The sequence below is a fragment of the Anopheles moucheti genome, chromosome 2 (genome assembly GCF_943734755.1).
Source record: "Anopheles moucheti chromosome 2, idAnoMoucSN_F20_07, whole genome shotgun sequence".
In the NCBI taxonomy this organism is placed as follows: domain Eukaryota; kingdom Metazoa; phylum Arthropoda; class Insecta; order Diptera; family Culicidae; genus Anopheles; species Anopheles moucheti.
In genome coordinates this window covers 83,645,556-83,663,557 of record NC_069140.1, presented here as the reverse complement: position 1 = coordinate 83,663,557, position 18,002 = coordinate 83,645,556, and the positions used below count along the sequence as shown (strand labels likewise).

Here is an 18,002-nt window from a genome sequence, read left to right as displayed (position 1 = left end):
CATCTTTGACCTCGCCCGAAGCCGTCTGCACTGTGCGTGTGCCTCTCGTCTTGCTGCTCTTGCACAAACCAAAAACCCATCCTTGCGAAGATAATTGATGAGGATCGGCGTCGGTTCGCTGGGCAGAAGAGTAATTACTTCACCCGGCCGTTGACAGTGGATGAAGATATCGCGTTGCCAAAAACGGGAACCCCGCGATGGAATATCGATTATGTTACTTTGTTGACCGGGCCCACAGATTGGCCACACTGCTTGGGATGAGCAAACAAGGAGCAAAAATAACGGAGCGAAAAAGCATCATAATTAACATTCCAACTGATGCGCTCGAGGCAAATGTCAAGTGATGCAGCAGAGGAGGAGGATGTGTTTTTTTCTTGGTTGAATCAATTTGCACATGGAGCGGTAGATGTGGGAGCATTTAAGCGATATTTTCCTTTAGAAAGTTCTGTTAAGTGTATAGAAAATATAATGCAAAAATTAACAAGTTCTGTTTACATGATGCAATAAGTGTCAGCTTTGACAGTTCCGATGGGTTTAGTATACGCGTCAAAGTAAACAAAGAGGACAGTATTGAAAGGCTAATAAGGCTAGAAGAATGAACCTGTTTTGTATATAGGACAAGCAAAAGGAAGCAGAAGAGATAATAAATAATGCTCAGTTAATGCGCTCTGCTTATCTACTCATCACTACTTGAGTGTAACTATTATATACTATTTATCACAAACCTAAGAGTCGCTCACTCCTTCCTCACCAATACGTATGATTCATCGCGCAATTGAATTATGGCAACAAAAAAAAAACCTCACTCTTGAACCGATAGGAAGTAGTAAAACATCTTTCGCCGTCTGTTTTTCGGCAGAGAAAACACACAAACATCGTCCAATTTCGGTACCCGAGTAGCCTGTTAAAAATATGTGATTTATGCCGTTCATCACCGGCAGCAGTCGCGCGGATGAGATCTGGGATGAGATCAAACAGTTGTCATCTTCGTCATCGGCATCTTTGGCCCCCGGGGTTGAGTCATCGACACGAACGCGGACCGCTACAGCAACAGGTACCGCAATGGTTGGATGGAGCTTTGGCCACTAAAGGCGGAAAGGTAGTAGATCGGACCGGTGGAGTCAGTGGTAGGAAAGCGAGATGGAGTGACGTGTGGTTTTTTTTTTGTTTTTCGACAAGACGCACTCGTACGAACGAAACCTCTACATGTCGACGTTCAGTTTTGTTGGACCATTTTCCATTTCGGTTTTTCCGCTACAGTGAGCTATGCACCGTACGGGAAGCGTGGAACAGTCGACTCCTGACAGTCCGCGTACCTGCTGTCCCGTTCCCCGCCTTAAATTGGGCTATCTCCCTTCCGTGCGGATAGCAATCGGTCAGAAAGGGACTGCCATAGTGTGGACGGTACGGTACACTACCTACCGATGCACATAGCTGCGCTGTTCGCACGCCGCGTCCGCGTGGTGTTGGTGCGCCTGGCGAGTTTTGCTACCGAATAAAGCAGTAGCGTGCCGTGTGCATCCTGATACATAGACTACCGAGTGCACGGCACCATAGTCAATCATTCGAATACACGGTTAGTAGTTGGCGAGTACTCTCAAGCTCACCGGAGTGTTGTGTTCACCTGTTCGTTTCCGTTTCGCTTGCGTTTGTCCAGGCTTGCTTTTTTGAGGAGCTTAATAAGACATTTAAGAGACACAAGCATAGAGAGCCTTGAAGATTGGACATTGAATCGATTTCCTCAATAAGTACGGCAAAATTAAGTGCTAAATAAGTGATCAAGAGGTTTATAAAATTCAAAAGTCGTGAAGGACAGTGATCCACTGTAATAAAAGTGGAATAGTGAACTCTCTGTGAAGATGAGCTTGACAAGTTGAAGAAGTGCAGAGCCACCGAAATGTTGCGTTCAAATTTGGTTTTGTGAACTGTGCATGAGCCTTTAACATATTCGAATGTGGCAAAGTAGTCGAATTAGTAGTGCAACGGCGAGGAGGAATAAACTTGAGCGAATGCTCGAACAGTGTCGTGTGGAACGGTAGTGATGCAACGATCTCCGTTTTGCAATATGCTGTTGCTCTAATTTTTCATCGTCGATCGTAGAATCCGCTAGCTCCAAATATTCTCTTCCCTTCCTGACCCGCTTTTTTCCATCCAAGCGCTATTTGCTCGTGGTTGGGGTTGTGTTGCTCACACCGCGATCGGTGTCTGTGTGTCTATTTTTAAACGTGTGAAAGGTTGGAAACATCTACAGGAGCCAGCATCTTCTCTGCTTTTGGGGGAGTGTTGTGAAAATTTGGTGTGAAAATATGCTGATGAACATGATTTGTGCGTGATGGCATTTGGGTGTTGATGAAGGCATCAGTAAACGCACGAGCTGTTAAGGTCACCCGATGCCGTGGGATGGGAGGAGGAGAGTTCTAGGAAAGATTTAGTGAAGGATCTTTTCGAAATTGGTGAATTAAGATCTCGCATGCTCGTGAGATCTTTGCTGCGGATAAGCTGGATTGCTTCGTAAGTAACCTTCCAACGAAGATGCGTTGACATTTGCAAAGGACGGCAATGAAGAATCTGCTGCATCCAACTGCAATTGCGAATCCCATGCATACGCGTTCCATTGCCGGTGCTTCTGGCACTGTGACAACTGCACTGATCTGTCACTCTCCTTTGTGGACAGCGTATCCACCGGATTCCTCACAATTCTCGATGCCGGCTTGGTGCCTTCACATAATTAGAGCACTGTTGAAAATGTCCATCCCTCATCCTCATATTCCTTCCCAATCGGGCACTGCACCCAACAAGTCTGCAGCGGAATGTTAATTACGAATCTTTCTCCTGCGGACGACGATGGACAGTCATCCCTTTTTGGATGACACTCAATTAATTGTGACAGACGACGATCAACGCCGAAGGTTTTTCAACGCACGGCGAGCTAGATTATCATTTACTGTCATCAACGATCATCAACGCTGGTGGATCCACACTTTCCTACCTTTTTGATTTTTATTGCATCCGTAGCAACATCGCAAAGCCGCTTGCGAGGACTTTGTCGATCACTGTTGCCCAATGTTGTACGTTGTCGACGGCAAGCTTGAAGTCAGTCACCCACGCAGAACAGGTTGTTGGAATTTGTTGGTGCAGTGGGCAAAACTGAGCGCAAGGCGACATAAAGAAAGAGAGAGATAGAGAGAGTGAGAGGGAGAAAAATTTCTAATGGATCTTTGGCATGTCTTGACGAACCGAACATGACAAGATGTGAAAGAGAGGTTTAAGAAAAACCGAAACACATTCTTCGCGCCGTACCGTCAATTTTCCATGAGGGACATGCAGGGTGGTTGAGTGCAGTGTGTTGCGATCGCTGGCCTAGCGCCAGTATTAAAAGTCTCCTTTTGGGAGCTGGGGCGGGGGTTTGAGAAAGAATACACCATCCAACTGAACCCCACGCAGAATTTATTAATACACACACACACACACTGACACATCGCAGCAGGTGTTTCTTGGCTCGTTTGCGGCCGTGTGCAGTTGGTTGCGACTCGGTCAAGAAGCATTTTCGTTGCTGTTGCCCTGTTGCGTAGCACCGAGCGTTGAAAGGTTATTTTTTGTTTACATTTATGCTGTTACCATGTGTGTGTGTGGTACGCAAAGGGAACAGGGTGCTAAGCAAAGGGTGTAGGAAAAGCACGCATGATGGTACTCTCGTGATCGTGTCTCTTCTCTCGTGCGGGGTAGTATTTTTATCTTGCGTTTTTTTTTCTTCTTCTCATACGCAACGCAACGGACGGTTCATAATGTCGCGTGACGTCTTTTGTGTGACGTACAGGTGTGGATTTTCCTGTACTGTTGTACTTAGACAATCAGACATAGTAAATGTGATGGATTAAATCAATTAAAATCTCTTCATAAATAAGACATTGGACGATGTAACTTCAGCGACGTTATTGAAACATTCAAGCAGGATTGATAACTACAAAAAAAGATTACTTAATTGTCCAACGTTTAGATACACTCACGCAACATGTCCGATCTAGTTACACGATCGTACTACACGACGATTACAGCGTTATCTAATCCCGAAGTAAGCCGACGCGAATGCACTACCGATCGGTGTTGCGGCTTGCAGTGATCGATCGGTATCGGAACAGGCACTAAATTTTCAGTCGTTCATACGCACGGTCCACTGTCGGTTGCAATGTGAAGAGCGAACACATTTCGAAGCGCAGTCAAACGGTCGTTGATCCTTTTCTTTCACCCAGTTTGAGAGTGTCCTAGAATCGAGTAAAGGTACCAGAGCGATCATTGGGCTATTGCAAGGGAAGATAGTAAAGTGTAAAAGCAAGAAGCATTGCAGTGAATCCTCCTCAGCGTCTCTGTGTGTGTTTGGAAATAATATTTCGTCGATCGCTTCTAAACCTACCTCCAGTTTGATACGCAACAGTCGGTGGCATAAAGACGTTAAACGAACGAGCGCAAGCTGCAAAAGTGCTTCGCTAGCGCAAAAGTGTACTCATATTAGGGCTGCTACTTGCGAGGCTGTTGCCTGTTATAACAACAACGCGAGTGTTACACTGCATCCTTTTACATAAGCAATATTCGTTTCGATTCTGTTCGTGTGCCCGTCTGTAAAGGTCATCGAAGCAGCAACAAGTCGCGCCACGCGCTAGTGCAACTGGTCATCCCGAAACTCGGCTCGGCACCCGTACCCGTACAGCTTCGTTTTTACGAACGTTTCCAGCGCAAAACCCACTACCAGAACCATGCCTTTCAAGCCAGCGGAAAACCCCAAGTGCCCCAAGTGCGGCAAATCGGTGTACGCCGCCGAGGAGCGTGTCGCCGGAGGACACAAATTTCACAAGCAGTGCTTCAAGTGCGGTAAGTGTCCACGATACCCTTACAGACGATACACACCGACACGTACATTGCAATGTTGCAGCAGTCTGCAAGGGTGCGGGTACTGAAACGCATCCGCCCTGCGTTCGCTGCCAGTTTTTGTTGACAACATCGGTTGCTGGGCTGCGGGACAGCCCCGGCAGACGGCCAAGTGTCGTTGACGTGCCGAATGGCGGTTGCAACGAAAATAGAACATCGAGGACATAGATTTGCCGTGCAGCAGCGTGGAGCGGGCGGTTGTTTAGAGCAGCCGGTTTGGATGTTGTTTTATGTTGTTTTTTTTTTTCTTTCTTTCCTTCTTTCATTGCTGCGTAACGTTGCGGCGTTCCTCCCAGAAGGGGATGATCTATTTAAGTTTTGTTTTATGTCTAGCAGAAGCGACATAAATCGTAACGACCAACGGTGGAACGTTATGGATAGAAGATGTTGTTGATGAATTTCAAATGAAAAGTTTCTGAAACTTTTCAAGCGCTCCCAGAAATCTCTGAGTATGACATGTTTGTGTCATGTACTAAGTAAATTTGACAGCTGAATTATCGATTCGGGAAGATAAAAACTAAAATTAAGGCAATTTTTACCTGTAAGGATATAATTATTGAAAATTTCTGGAACATAGGTGTCTCCTGTTAATAAAAGTCCAGTACTTTGTATTCCATGAAAGGTGGAGCTCAGCAATAAAGTTAGTATTAGTAATACAGACCTTCATGTTCCTTCCTTTTTAATCTCTAAAAAGTATTGTGAAGATATATTATCAAATTATCGAAGAATTAGAAATTTATAGAGTTTTATTTTTATATCCATAATTCCTTTACACTTAAAGGCAAAAACATAGAAACAGGTCTCTGAGGTATTGTAGGAAATATAGACCAGTCTTCGAGATCTTAATTAGTACAACTGTGTTACTACCACGAGATACAAATTAGAGATCCTGCTATAATAATTGATATGACCGTTTTCCCATTCTCCAGTTAACTTTGAACTGATGTATTCCATTATTTCGTGAAGATCGTGCTCTGGCAACTGTAACGTTTTTGCTCTAGCTGTCTTCACGTTACCGACGGTTCATTACACGGCCAACATTTGGCAGAATGCCCATCACGACCATTGCCCCGACCGCTGGGTGTAGCCGCTTCGCGATGTGTATCGCAGCGTAAGGGTAGATGTCGGTATTTCTGCCAAACCCTCTACCCTCATCGGGGCACCTGCAGTTAGATTGCGCGAAGCAGTTAGATGTGACCCCATTCGTGGCCGAAAACTATTCGGTGTGTTTTGCACGTAGTGTAAAAGCGTTTTTTGCACCTTCTTCTTTGTCCGACCTCCTGGTCCCGCTGTCGGGTCGGGTGGGAGTCGGCGACTGCCCGACTATGCGCTTAGTGGCGATGTCAATCAATAAATTTTTTACTGGCGCAATTGCAATGTCGTCGATGTGTCGAACGGTTTATTTTTAACAGTCACTCACTTTATACACTATTCGGACGAAATAACAAGTACGCGTGTTTTCTTCTTCAATGCCTCACTTTCTTTCTTTTCACCGTTTCACAACCGGCTCACCCACCGTCAACCGGTCAATCGCAAACAGGAATGTGCGGCAAGATGCTCGACTCCACAAACTGTGCAGAGCACGAAAGCGAGCTTTACTGCAAGAACTGCCACGGTCGCAAGTACGGACCGAAGGGTTACGGTTTCGGTGGAGGCGCCGGCTGCCTCTCGATGGACACTGGCGCCCAGTTTCAGGGCGAAAGGTAAGTTTCACTACGATAGAACGACCACTTTAAAACACTGTGCTATGTACAAAAAGGAACAAAAAAGAAACCAAAATTGAAATCGATTGATCCATACAGTACGCGATTAGCCTACTAGGCCGTTAGTCCTTCTCCGATATTTTCGCGGACATTTTAGCTTTTACCCTTGTTTTGCGCTAGGATACTGTTTGTATGATTGTAATTGTCGGAGTGTATTATATTATCGTAATCCTACCACCATCAGTCACCTGATTCAATTCGCTTCGTTTAGCTCTCGTTGGGCCTTTCCTTAGACCTGTTGCAGGAGGGGAAGATTTATTGACTAAAGTTCTGAGTATGCTGATACTTTTCTGTCTTATGAAGAAGTAAATCAGTTTCCCTAATAGAAATGTATAGCAAAACACCAATTTCTTGCATCGATCCCCTTAGTTGACCACAGAGGCGCTAATGAACAGAAGATACCTCAGACACAGTTATGTATATTAATACTACATGTATTAAATGTCAATTATTGCATCATGAATTTGTTGCGAAACTAATGTCCCATCAGTGCAGCATGATTGAAACATACGACGTCTCTGTTCTGTAAAATATTGAACTTTGTTATACTACTGTCAACTAGCGCCATCTAGTGTCAATCACTTAAGTGTTTTGTCATCCATCTCTCATCTCTCCGTCCCAATGAGTTAATTGCAAATACTATATATTTTTATATACCCTTACATAATAAGCAAAACAAAACCACCTGCGACGAATGAGAAGAACATGCATGCTGATTTCCACTTTTTTCTGTTATTTTTTTTCTTACATTTTCATGCCACAAAAAAAACACAAAATATCTGAACACACCAACAACAACTACCACTACTATATTACTACTACCACCACCGCTACTACCTTCACCATATCCACCAAAACTGCGCGCCACCAAACTGCCAATTGTCTTGTCACGATTGTCACCACGACTATGTTGTCCCTTTTTTGTCTGCCGTACGATGCAGCAAGTAAATGTTGCGCCGTGTACTAGAACACTACAAGCAAACAAATAAGAAACAAAAATCCCGTTCGTTTAAGTAAGTGACCCGGAAGGTAGCGCAGGAGCATGAAACAGCCAAGCACATCAATGAACCAGAAACAGCTCCGCTTTTGATTTTGAAAATGACGCCAGGTTCCGGTTGGCGGGAGAGAGGGAACCAGTAGATTGGATGGTGCGACATTTTGAAAATCTATCTTGTCACCACCAGAAACCAACCAACACCACCATATAAGTATTTGAGTAAATGATGATAATGTCAGGAAAGTATTGTTAGGGCAGGTAGGAGATTACACAAAGTAAGAGTAAAAGGAACAAAAAACACCCACATCAAAAACACAAGACAATTCAATTCAGGAAAGTCAGCAAAAAGAAACACACAATCACACCCTAATCACTATTGGATACTACCGCATATGACAGGTGTACAAGGTCCCGCTCGGAAACACTGTTTTGTATTTGTCCGGTTTTATTGTGTTAGAATAATACGAGACGCTCGTTTCTGTCCAAAAAATCCATACGAGAAATGCGTACCGTTTGGTTCGTTGTGTCTCGGGAAGGTTCGCTTCCATCAGAACCCGAACGGCGAACCCTTCCGGACGATCCGACGTGTTCATGTGTTGCCGATTGTATTTTTGTTCTTCTTATCGAAAGCAAAAGAGAAACGGAAATGGCTTTGTGATTTTTAAGCAACCTAAGGCAAAGTGTGTGCTTTACTTTCGTTACCCTACATTATCCTTCGAATTGTGTTCGATAGTTTGCTAAGGCGGGCGTAAAGATAGCACAGACGCAGTATCACCCGTAAGCTTTATCAGGTAGATCAGGTTTCACCCTCACGCTGGTCAGTCGTTAGTATCCCTGGGCTGTTCCCAAACCAGCTCCCTGCACGTGGGTTCGCACCCAGGTGCACGTCGAGCTGGCGAGTTTGCCGTTTCGAGCGGTCAGGTTTTGTTTTGTATCGGAATCATTTATTGGATGAGTTATTTGGCAAATAAAACGTACATTATCTGTGACTAATTGAGAGCTGTTTCACACAGTTCCATTATGACTCCCACTGGCAAGATGACACTGTTGTCGTACGTCTTTTTGGGTACTGGTGTTCGCAAAACAACAATACCGGCAAGAATGTGCATGAGGACTGTATCATAAATATCACCACCACCATTATTTGCCCTATTGTGCCTACCTGGCTGTGACGTTGCATCCCTTCCCCAACAAAACAAACAAAAAAGAAAACGCTTCGAATTACTGTGACAGCTGTCTGAGGGGTCCGAGAAACTGTTGCTCCCTTTATGCATAAACACACGCACGCCCGTATACACGTACACCTGCACACAGTAACACCCAAAAGGATAAATTATACGCGCCAGTGCACTACAAACTGACAGCTGTACGTTCGGCTAAGTAACTTACGAGCTACTACGCTATTGACACTACGCAGCGTGACAGATACACCACACACACACACACACATACACACGGTAGCGTTATGATTGCTGTCACGCAACGATGACTGCGAGAGCGAGAGCACACCCCAGGAACAGGAACAAAGGAGCCACTGAATGATCACTCCCCAGATAGCAATGTTTGTCTTGTCCCACGTCTCACGTCTCACATCTCACGTCTCACGTTCTCAATATCTCGTCAATATACAAACTATTACCTCCCCCACCTAAAACCCCTTTTGTGGCGTCTTGTCGTCCGTCTGTGTCCGTCTGTGTGCGCGTGTTGCGTGTGTGCAAATTTGTGTATGCGTGCTCTGGGATGAACTACTGGTACGGCGCGTATGTGTGTGTGTGTAACTTCATCAGAAGCAGTCCGACCGACATCGGAACCACTAGCGAACGGGCGGCAAATGAGGCACAGCCAACGAGCTCCACGTGACAGCTCTCGGTGTCGGTGGTAATCTTCACATCACACACTCAGCCACACACACACACACACCCCTGGGGCCTGGAGGTCAATGTGTTTCATCAATTGTAAAACCAATCATGAACAAATATGGCACGCGTGTGTGTGTGTATTTCCCTTTACTTCGACGTGTTACTGTCATAAATGTTCCCGGTGTGTCCAATTGATCTGGCCCATGATCGGTGAGATATTCATGTTCTTGTTGTTTGACGTTTGTTGTTGATGTTTTCTTTCTTTGTTTTTTTTATCTGTTGTTGTTATTTGGTGTTGTTTTGTTGTTGGTTGTTGTTTCTTTTGTTGTTGTATATTCTTACTTCTTTGTTTTGTGTCTATTCCCCACTATTTCTGTTGAGTGTTTTACTCCTCAAGAATTTTTCTTTCTCCTATTGTTTGTTTTGTTCCGTGACTGTAGTTGTCACTGTTTGCTATCACTTGTGATAACACCATTTATTCACCTCCTGTTCTAATTGTTTACTTTGGTATGTGCTGTGCGTATAACGTTTCTTGTTGTTTCCCGGCGCTCCCACAGCTAGACTTAACAACGAACGCTTCATGACTACGCAGTGCTACGCTCGCTGTACGACGCCTTCATTATCTCACACTCATCACTTATATGTGTACTGAATCTGTCCTGTTTGATGAAAGTAGCTGCTTTTCGTAATTTTTCCTTCTGTACTTTCTCAACCAAAAAAAAAAACACCTTTCACCTCCCCCCATCCTCTAATGTCTAACACTGTGTTAATGGGATAAGGAAAGTGCCCTGGAGCAAAAACGAATGCATAAAAAAGCGATATAGAAGGTAGTACGCACACACTGGTGAAAATTGTTGTACAAATTTGACAACTAAAAGCGAAAAGAGATTCATTGAAATATGGTGCGAGCAAAAAAAAACCATCAAACCCTTAGTAACTGTCACAGGGGACTTTGCCTTGTCCCAGGGTAGTAGAATGTCGGCCAAGGAACTCCGTCTAGCAAGAACATATTGTGTTAACCTTTCTAAATTAACAGTACCATCCCGATACGGGCAGGAAGAGTGTGGAGTTGTGAAACTTATCACTGTCGAGTATAAAGCATGTTCTTGTCTATTCGTGGAGTTCCCACTTAGACATACACAGAGACTTAGAGTCCCGAGAGTCCAGAGAACATGAAAAATTCTTACCAGAGTTCCTCAGTTGCTGGATGGATGCTCTGAACTCCTTATTAGACACATTGAATGATTTATATGTTTTCTCTTACATGATCTCTCTATCTTCTTTCTTCTTTCTCTTTTCTCTTTCTCTCTTTTTCATACATCATCCCTGTCCCGTGCATATGGTTGCCTTTTTGCACAACAAACAAAAATCCTTACGATCGTACTACTACTTATTACATGACCTTGCGCGCGCGCGTGTGTGTTTTTGTATGTGTATGCTGTTGGTTCGATCAAATGCTTACATTACTTTGGGATTGTTAATTGTACACACAAAACTATTTTACTGCGCCACACAAACACACATGCAAATCCAATTCTTAACCCGCCGCAAATCCGATCAAACAACCAACCAAAAAACCACTCGTTTTTGTCCGTCCCCACTCCATAGCACGAACGGACACTTTGAACCGAAACCAATGTCAAAGGCACCTGAAGGAGAGGGTTGCCCTCGCTGCGGCGGATATGTTTACATGGCCGAGCAAATGTTGGCACGTGGAAGAGTGAGTTGACTACTACTACTACTACTACTATTTTAGTGCATGTCCACCAGCAGAGTACTAACACTGGAACTGACTGGGAGCGATCAAATATCGGTCCACTAACTCTGTTCGCTTGCGATTCAGTTCACGAGAATAGCCTCTTGCCAAAGCTAACCTCAAATTCTTGTCGGAAGCTTTACTTTACTACTCTTATGTTTTCTATCTCCCATTGCTTTTCTCTCTCTCTCTCTTTTTCTCTCTCGAATGCTCTGACCAACCTGTCACTCGACTACGCGCCGCTTCCAATTCCCTATCTGACATCCAGGGTTACCATCGGCGCTGCTTCAAATGCTTAGTGTGCAACCGTACGCTTGACTCCACGATCCACTGTGATGGACCGGATAAAGAGATTTACTGTAGAGGTAATGCATGCGTACCTGCCCCACATGGCTATTAGATGGGCGGGCTTTAGATGAGATAGGCCGCAGTATGCTAACCTCAGTGGTCGTGTAAATAATATCAAAAATGCGATGCTTGAAGTCTCTTCCAATTTTACGAAGCATTGCTTCGTAACACATCCACACTATGCAGACACTCTCGTTCTTCATCTCGGAAGAAGTTGTTTGTGCCGCTGTACATTCAGTGATGCAACTACTACTACTACTGCTACTACCATTATTACTACTACTACTGCTACTACTGCAACTACTACGGTGTGCGTTAAATATCTGTCGTCCATTTCCCATAACCTTACAGGCCTACCATAAGGGATGCTTCAAATGCGGTGAGTGTAAGAAGGGTCTCGATTCTGTAAACTGCTGCGAGGGTCCAGATCGTAACATCTACTGCAAAGGTAATGGAAATGTCGATCCCGGAAAAATGCAATGGATCGCGTTGTAATGTTATATGTCTGTTCTGTGTATCTTTTTCGTCGTATCTTCATGTCCACATCTCCGGTCTGCTGTGCAGTTTGCTATGGCAAGAAGTTCGGCCCGAAGGGCTACGGATACGGTCAAGGTGGTGGAGCGCTGCAGAGCGATAGCACTACTATCGAGGGGTAAATTTGTTTTGTCAGAATCCATTTGACAGCAGCTGTCAATCGCCGGACTATACACACTAAACCTGTCACTAACTGTGTGTTCGTAAAGTAGTGTTGTCAGTTTCAATGTTTCAAGCTCTGTTCTTCGTTTGTAGTGGATATAGTTGGAAGCAGTGGAGGGTATATGTTAGGTAGTTGCCACTTAATAATGACGCATTCCATTTCTCTCCCTCTCCTTACGCTTCATAGGCTGCTACGCCAGTCGGTTTGGTTCCCGTGGTTACGGCCACTCGGGTATCTCTTCGCTGGGGTTAATGAGTGATGCGCGCGACTTGGACTACAAGAGGTAGTACATAGTACAATGTAGCATTGTCCCGTAACTGTTCACTGTAGATTTGTGTCTCTATTTTTTTGTGCCAATGCTTCTCCGGAACTTTCGCCACTTCGTACAATTGTTGGTACTCTTTCGTACACCAGTTAGTGACATGTTTCTTTGTGTATAATGTCGGATAGTTGTGACTGGCGGGTCGTATTTGTCTAACTCTGACTCTCTTCCTCACCAGTGAGTTTGCACCGAAACCGTCCGCTGTGGATACGACGGCCATTAAGGCAACGCCCGGACAGGGTTGTCCACGTTGCGGCGGTGTAGTGTTCGCGGCCGAGCAGGTCCTTTCGAAGGGACGTGAGTGGCATCGCAAGTGCTACAAGTGTCGCGACTGCAGCAAAACGCTCGATTCCATCATCGCTTGTGATGGTCCGGATCGGGACGTGTACTGCAAGACCTGCTACGGCAAGAAGTGGGGTCCGCACGGATACGGTTTTGCCTGTGGATCTGGCTTCCTGCAGACTGATTGCATGACGTACGTATTCTGACATTGAGGGAGACACTCGGGAAGTACTAAAACATTTCCTATCACTTCAGTGAGGATCAGATGGCGTCCCAGAAACCTATAGTCACGATCGACACTACCGTGATCAAGGCACCGCAGGGACAGGGATGTCCACGGTGCGGTGGCATGGTGTTTGCGGCTGAGCAGCAGCTGGCCAAGGGAACGATGTGGCACAAGAAGTGCTTCAACTGTAACGAATGTCACCGACCGCTCGATTCCATGATTGCCTGTGATGGTCCGGATCGTGAGATCCATTGCCGCGCATGCTACGGCAAGCTATTCGGCCCGAAGGGTTTCGGTTTCGGACACACGCCAACGCTCGTCTCCACCGATGCTCAGTCTGCTCCAGTACAGTAAGTTCCGCGGTCAGAAGTGCCTCGAATGCCACAACCAGAACTAAGCAAACTCTTCTCTCCCATCGACAGCACCGACGCAAAGCCAGCGGATGGACCGAAGGCCAAGGATGGCAAGGGATGCACCCGGTGCGGTTATGCCGTGTACGAAGCCGAAAAGATGCTGAGCAAAAACCGCATCTGGCACAAGCGGTGCTTCAGCTGCTTCGAATGCCACAAATCGCTCGACTCGACGAACCTGAACGATGGCCCGAACGGTGAAATCTACTGCCGGGGCTGCTACGGTCGCAACTACGGTCCACGGGGTGTCGGTTTCGGCATGGGTGCCGGCACGCTAACGATGGCCTAAGACCCCATTATTGTTTGTTGGGTTTTGTTTTATAAATTATCCCCCTTTTCTTAATGCTCTTTCTTACCTAATACATTGGTTAACGAGATCACAATCACCAACACTAACACCAATCGCACCGGGAAGGTGACGGGACACAGTAATAAGCAGTGTGCGGATTTTCCAGCCGATAGAGGGCGCCACCTGCAACGAGCACGATCGCATTAGTGTAGCATTCCGAATGATCGTTTTGCGAGCGTACAGTCGCTTTCACTGTTCCGATTGGTGCAGTCCCACCACACCACATTGCATCCCCTTTTTTTGTCCCACCCCGTCTAACCCTGAAACCAGTTTTGCGAGCCTTGTAGCCTCAGCTCTTTCGAAAAATTAAAACGTAACTTAGCGATGTAAGATGATCCGTTTTGTTTTCCTTCTCACTAGATGTAAGCTTTGCTGCTCGTACAAATATTGAAAACCGGCGCCAAAATTGCACACCAACATAAAACAGGCAGACACAGAGAAAACACACACACACACAAGCATACAAACACAATAACGGCGATGTGTTTGAAATTGATTACAATTTCCATTCGGATGCGGTGAAGCTTACGGTTACTTTATTGTTACTTTTGTGGATTTAACGGAAAGACGAACGACCGGGTCCGGGCAGACCTGCGATCATTTGAGGGTTAGAAAAACCATACATAAGTGCACCGATCATATCTACATTACGCAGCCACACGTTAGGGAAGGGATGATCACATCGAAACGATCGAACCTGCGGGACGATTAGTGGGACTCCCGCGGTCTAGAGGTATTTATAGACGCGGTACAAAGCGGAAGCAAAACATTATTGGGCTAGCTAGATAAATTCGCTTTTTTGCAAACAAAAAAACACGCCCAACTCACATATCTAGAGATGCTGTGCCAAAAAAAAAAAAAATCTTGCTAGACGAGTTGTGTTTTGCTAACCGTGTTGATGTGTAGTGCAAAATTTGTTTACAAATTGCGCCAAACAAAGCTACGCCAAGCCAAACCAAAAAGTGTTGAAAGCGGTGCCAGGGACAATCGGTTGTTTGGATGTGGAGGGAAACAAAAAAAACAAAACAAACGATTCCTTGAGCGCCTCTTTGTGAACGCAAATGCTTCTTCCCTCGATGTATTAGAAGCATGAGCTACCTACTAAAATTCGGAAGGAAATGATGATGATTCTTTTTTTGTATCGTAAACCTAATTATATCACATTATATATTACCATTGTAATCGCTAACTTCTACTATTACTTTTTGTGAAACAGAAGTAATTAAAACAAATACTACAATAAAAAATCAAAACAAAGGGACTACGCGCAACCGATAACTTAACGTGGAACTTTATAAGAAAACGATATTTTATCAATAAAGGAACGGAAACAGCCTAATCATGGGTTTTGCTGTGTGTTGAATTTACTTCAGAAAATGTTGGTAAACTGTCACGTGATGTTTAACTGTGACCAATCTATTTAGGTGCACTGCTCGTTTCTGGCTGATCTACTCGCTATAAATATTGAATCTTTAAGCTATCTGTTAAAGTTCGAAAAGAGGCCTTACGAATGTCCTTTGTACGATTGTCAATTAATATATCACAATAGTCAGTAATCTGTTCAACATAATTCAATCCTCATTTCGTCCTTTCGCAAATTTTAAATTTACACTACAAAGCTTTACCGTAGTAATCATTATGTACATAGAGTATGCATTTAGGCGCAAATAGCATTGTACTCCTAAAACAGTTGAAATGTGATGGCTGCGTCCGTACTGCTTGAAATGAATGAAATATTTCACGAACGCAGCCATCTATGAAATGATTGAATTATTTCAATGAAACTACGATGTAGCTGCAATAAATCTTTAACGGGGCCCACTGGGGGCATGAACTAAAGAATAATTAAGCAATTACCTTGACTGTTAATTGTTTTATAACATTGTTGATTGAATGTACTGCAAAAAGCGTCTAAAATTTCACATTTTCTTACCTCGTTGATTGTTTGGCGCAGAACGTGAAATGACACATGACCGCTGTCAACATGGCATTGTTGTACAGACTGACAGTTTACATTGTAAAAAGAAACGTAAACAAACACACAGTCGATATATTGCTGCAAGTTTTACTTTAAAAAATGTCGGAACGTAAAGTTTTAAACGTAAGTAGAATATTACTCTTTCATAGTTCCGGGCTCCACATTCTAAGTTTCTTGCTTTCTTGTAGAAATACTATCCGCCGGATTTTGATCCGTCGAAAATCCCGCGGGTGAAGCTACCGAAGAATCGACAGTACACGGTACGTTTGATGGCTCCGTTCAATATGCGCTGTGTTACCTGCGGGGAGTATATTTACAAGGGAAAGAAGTTTAACGCCCGCAAAGAGGATGTAGAAAATGAAGACTACCTCGGCATACGGATATATCGGTTCTACATCAAGTGCACGCGTTGCCTGCAAGAAATTTCGTTCAAAACTGATCCGCGCAACACAGACTACGAGATTGAAGCGGGAGCGACCCGTAACTTTATGGCGTTAAAGTTGGCTGAAGAACAAGCCCGACGGGCAGAGGAAGAGGCTCGCGAAGAGGAAGCTACCAATCCGATGAAGCTGCTCGAGAATCGTACGCAACAGTCGAGGAATGAAATCGAGCTGCTGGAATCGCTGGAGGAATTGCGTGATTTGAACCGTCGCCAGCAGGACATCGACTATGACAGTATGCTGCAGCAGTTCGATCGTACCGAGAGTATTCGGGAGCGTGAGGAACGACAAGAGCGACAGGACGAGGAGTTTATTAAGTAAGCGGCTGACATTTAACAAGAAAAAAAAAACATAAATATGATCTTATCCATAACATAAATGTGAACTGAATGTTATCCAACAACATAAATTTAACACTAAACATTTTTTAACATTTTCCAGGTCAGTAAAGTTCCAAAGCAAATCCGGTGTGAAACGGGTTGCGACAGAAATAATTGTGGAAGAGGTAAAGGAAGAAGTCCCAGAAAAATCATCGTCCACAGCAGCAGAAAGCAACAAACCAAGTTGCTCCACAGCTACTGCCACCGCTCCATCAACGACTGCCAGCAAGAGCGTTCCATCGTTTGCAACCAGCAAAGCCCGTAAGCTGGACAACATAAGCATTGGTGTGAAAAAGACAGCCCTGAGCAATTTGGTCGTGAAAAAGAAGGAAATGCCACCACCGAAAGCACCGCCACCGGTGCCTGTAACGCCGGTGGCTTCGACTCCATCGACCCATGTCACACAAACTGCCGGTGCCGGTGGTGTTGGGGGCATCGGAAGCTTAGGACTGCTCGGTGCCTATTCGGACAGTGACGAAGGATCGGATGAGAATTGATGCACAGCAAACAAAAACTGTTGGAATAAAATGAACACAGACAAGTTGATCGTCTGACGAGATTTATGCATAAATCGAATTTCGGGTAAGAGAATTAATTTTACACTTTACATTAATTTTTAAATCATCGTTTTAGGGTCGCTCGAAATGGTTTTTATGATGACGCTGGCTAGATATCTTCTGCACAAGTAAAGCAATTCGGTTATTTTGCCTGATTATGTTAACTTTAACACTATCACACTGATTCATATGCATTTTAAAACAAGTGCAACGACTTAATGTAATGTAGAATGTTCAGAAACTCCACAAGATTTTTGTTCGATCACTATGATACGTCCCGTAGTCCATTTTGGCTTCGATTACTGGACATAGCGGGCGGTGATCGATACGAGACGTAGAAAAAACATAGCGAGCCCCGTTGGATCGATTAAGTAAAGCTGAAGCCGTCGAAGATGAGATATACCCGGGATGGAGTAGAGCAAACCCCCCAAGACCAAGTATCTTATAAACGGATTGGTGACTTGCTCATCCGTGATCGGAACTAGCGGAAGGTATTTAAATGTTGATTGGTTTAGACACGCACAGCACCCTTTTCGATCTTAATTTCGAATGGTCGGCGTGTTTTTTTTATCTTGATTTCATTTTGGCATTTCTTGCACTTAAACAGCACTGTTGTAATGCGGTAAAAATCGTCTATCTCCATTCGCACCTTTGCTTTCGATCCTTTCGCATATAGCACGCTGCAGTTCATGCAACGCATATTAAATGGCACGGA

At 44.5% G+C, this 18,002-nt stretch overlaps 2 protein-coding genes across 5 annotated transcripts; both read left to right on the top strand.

The window, feature by feature from the left end:
• The first annotated feature begins 1,452 nt into the window (after positions 1–1,452).
• On the top strand, positions 1,453–14,994 carry LOC128299535 (muscle LIM protein 1-like). Of its 4 annotated transcripts, XM_053035529.1 has the most exons (10): positions 1,453–1,576; positions 4,623–4,866; positions 6,464–6,626; positions 11,151–11,262; positions 11,998–12,094; positions 12,211–12,298; positions 12,543–12,626; positions 12,844–13,140; positions 13,203–13,523; positions 13,596–14,994. In XM_053035529.1, exons 2-10 carry the CDS (start codon positions 4,752–4,754, stop codon positions 13,870–13,872), a joined length of 1,554 nt encoding a protein of 517 aa, XP_052891489.1. In that variant the 5' UTR covers positions 1,453–1,576; positions 4,623–4,751; the 3' UTR covers positions 13,873–14,994. The 4 variants fall into 4 exon arrangements, with proteins under 4 accessions (XP_052891489.1, XP_052891491.1, XP_052891492.1 ...); XM_053035531.1 differs by lacking the exon at positions 12,543–12,626; XM_053035532.1 differs by lacking the exons at positions 11,998–12,094; positions 12,211–12,298; positions 12,844–13,140; positions 13,203–13,523; positions 13,596–14,994 and having other exon boundaries at positions 12,530–12,791.
• A 962-nt stretch (positions 14,995–15,956) lies between these two features.
• On the top strand, positions 15,957–17,300 carry LOC128297597 (splicing factor YJU2). The gene is made up of 3 exons (XM_053033272.1): positions 15,957–16,033; positions 16,099–16,667; positions 16,792–17,300. The coding sequence occupies exons 1-3, from the start codon at positions 16,010–16,012 to the stop codon at positions 17,225–17,227; spliced, it is 1,029 nt and encodes a 342-aa protein (XP_052889232.1). The 5' UTR covers positions 15,957–16,009; the 3' UTR covers positions 17,228–17,300.
• Positions 17,301–18,002: the final 702 nt, after the last annotated feature.

Excerpts from the sequence above, each read along its gene's own strand:
- LOC128299535 (XM_053035529.1), top strand. The coding sequence starts at position 4,752 with ATGCCTTTCAAGCCAGCGGAAAACCCCAAGTGCCCCAAGTGCGGCAAA. Across the intron at positions 11,263-11,997 it reads AAATGTTGGCACGTGGAAGA|GCCTACCATAAGGGATGCTT; the intron begins GTGAGTTGACTA and ends ATAACCTTACAG. Across the intron at positions 13,141-13,202 it reads CTGCAGACTGATTGCATGAC|TGAGGATCAGATGGCGTCCC; the intron begins GTACGTATTCTG and ends CTATCACTTCAG.
- LOC128297597 (XM_053033272.1), top strand. The coding sequence starts at position 16,010 with ATGTCGGAACGTAAAGTTTTAAAC. Across the intron at positions 16,034-16,098 it reads CGGAACGTAAAGTTTTAAAC|AAATACTATCCGCCGGATTT; the intron begins GTAAGTAGAATA and ends GCTTTCTTGTAG. Across the intron at positions 16,668-16,791 it reads CAGGACGAGGAGTTTATTAA|GTCAGTAAAGTTCCAAAGCA; the intron begins GTAAGCGGCTGA and ends AACATTTTCCAG.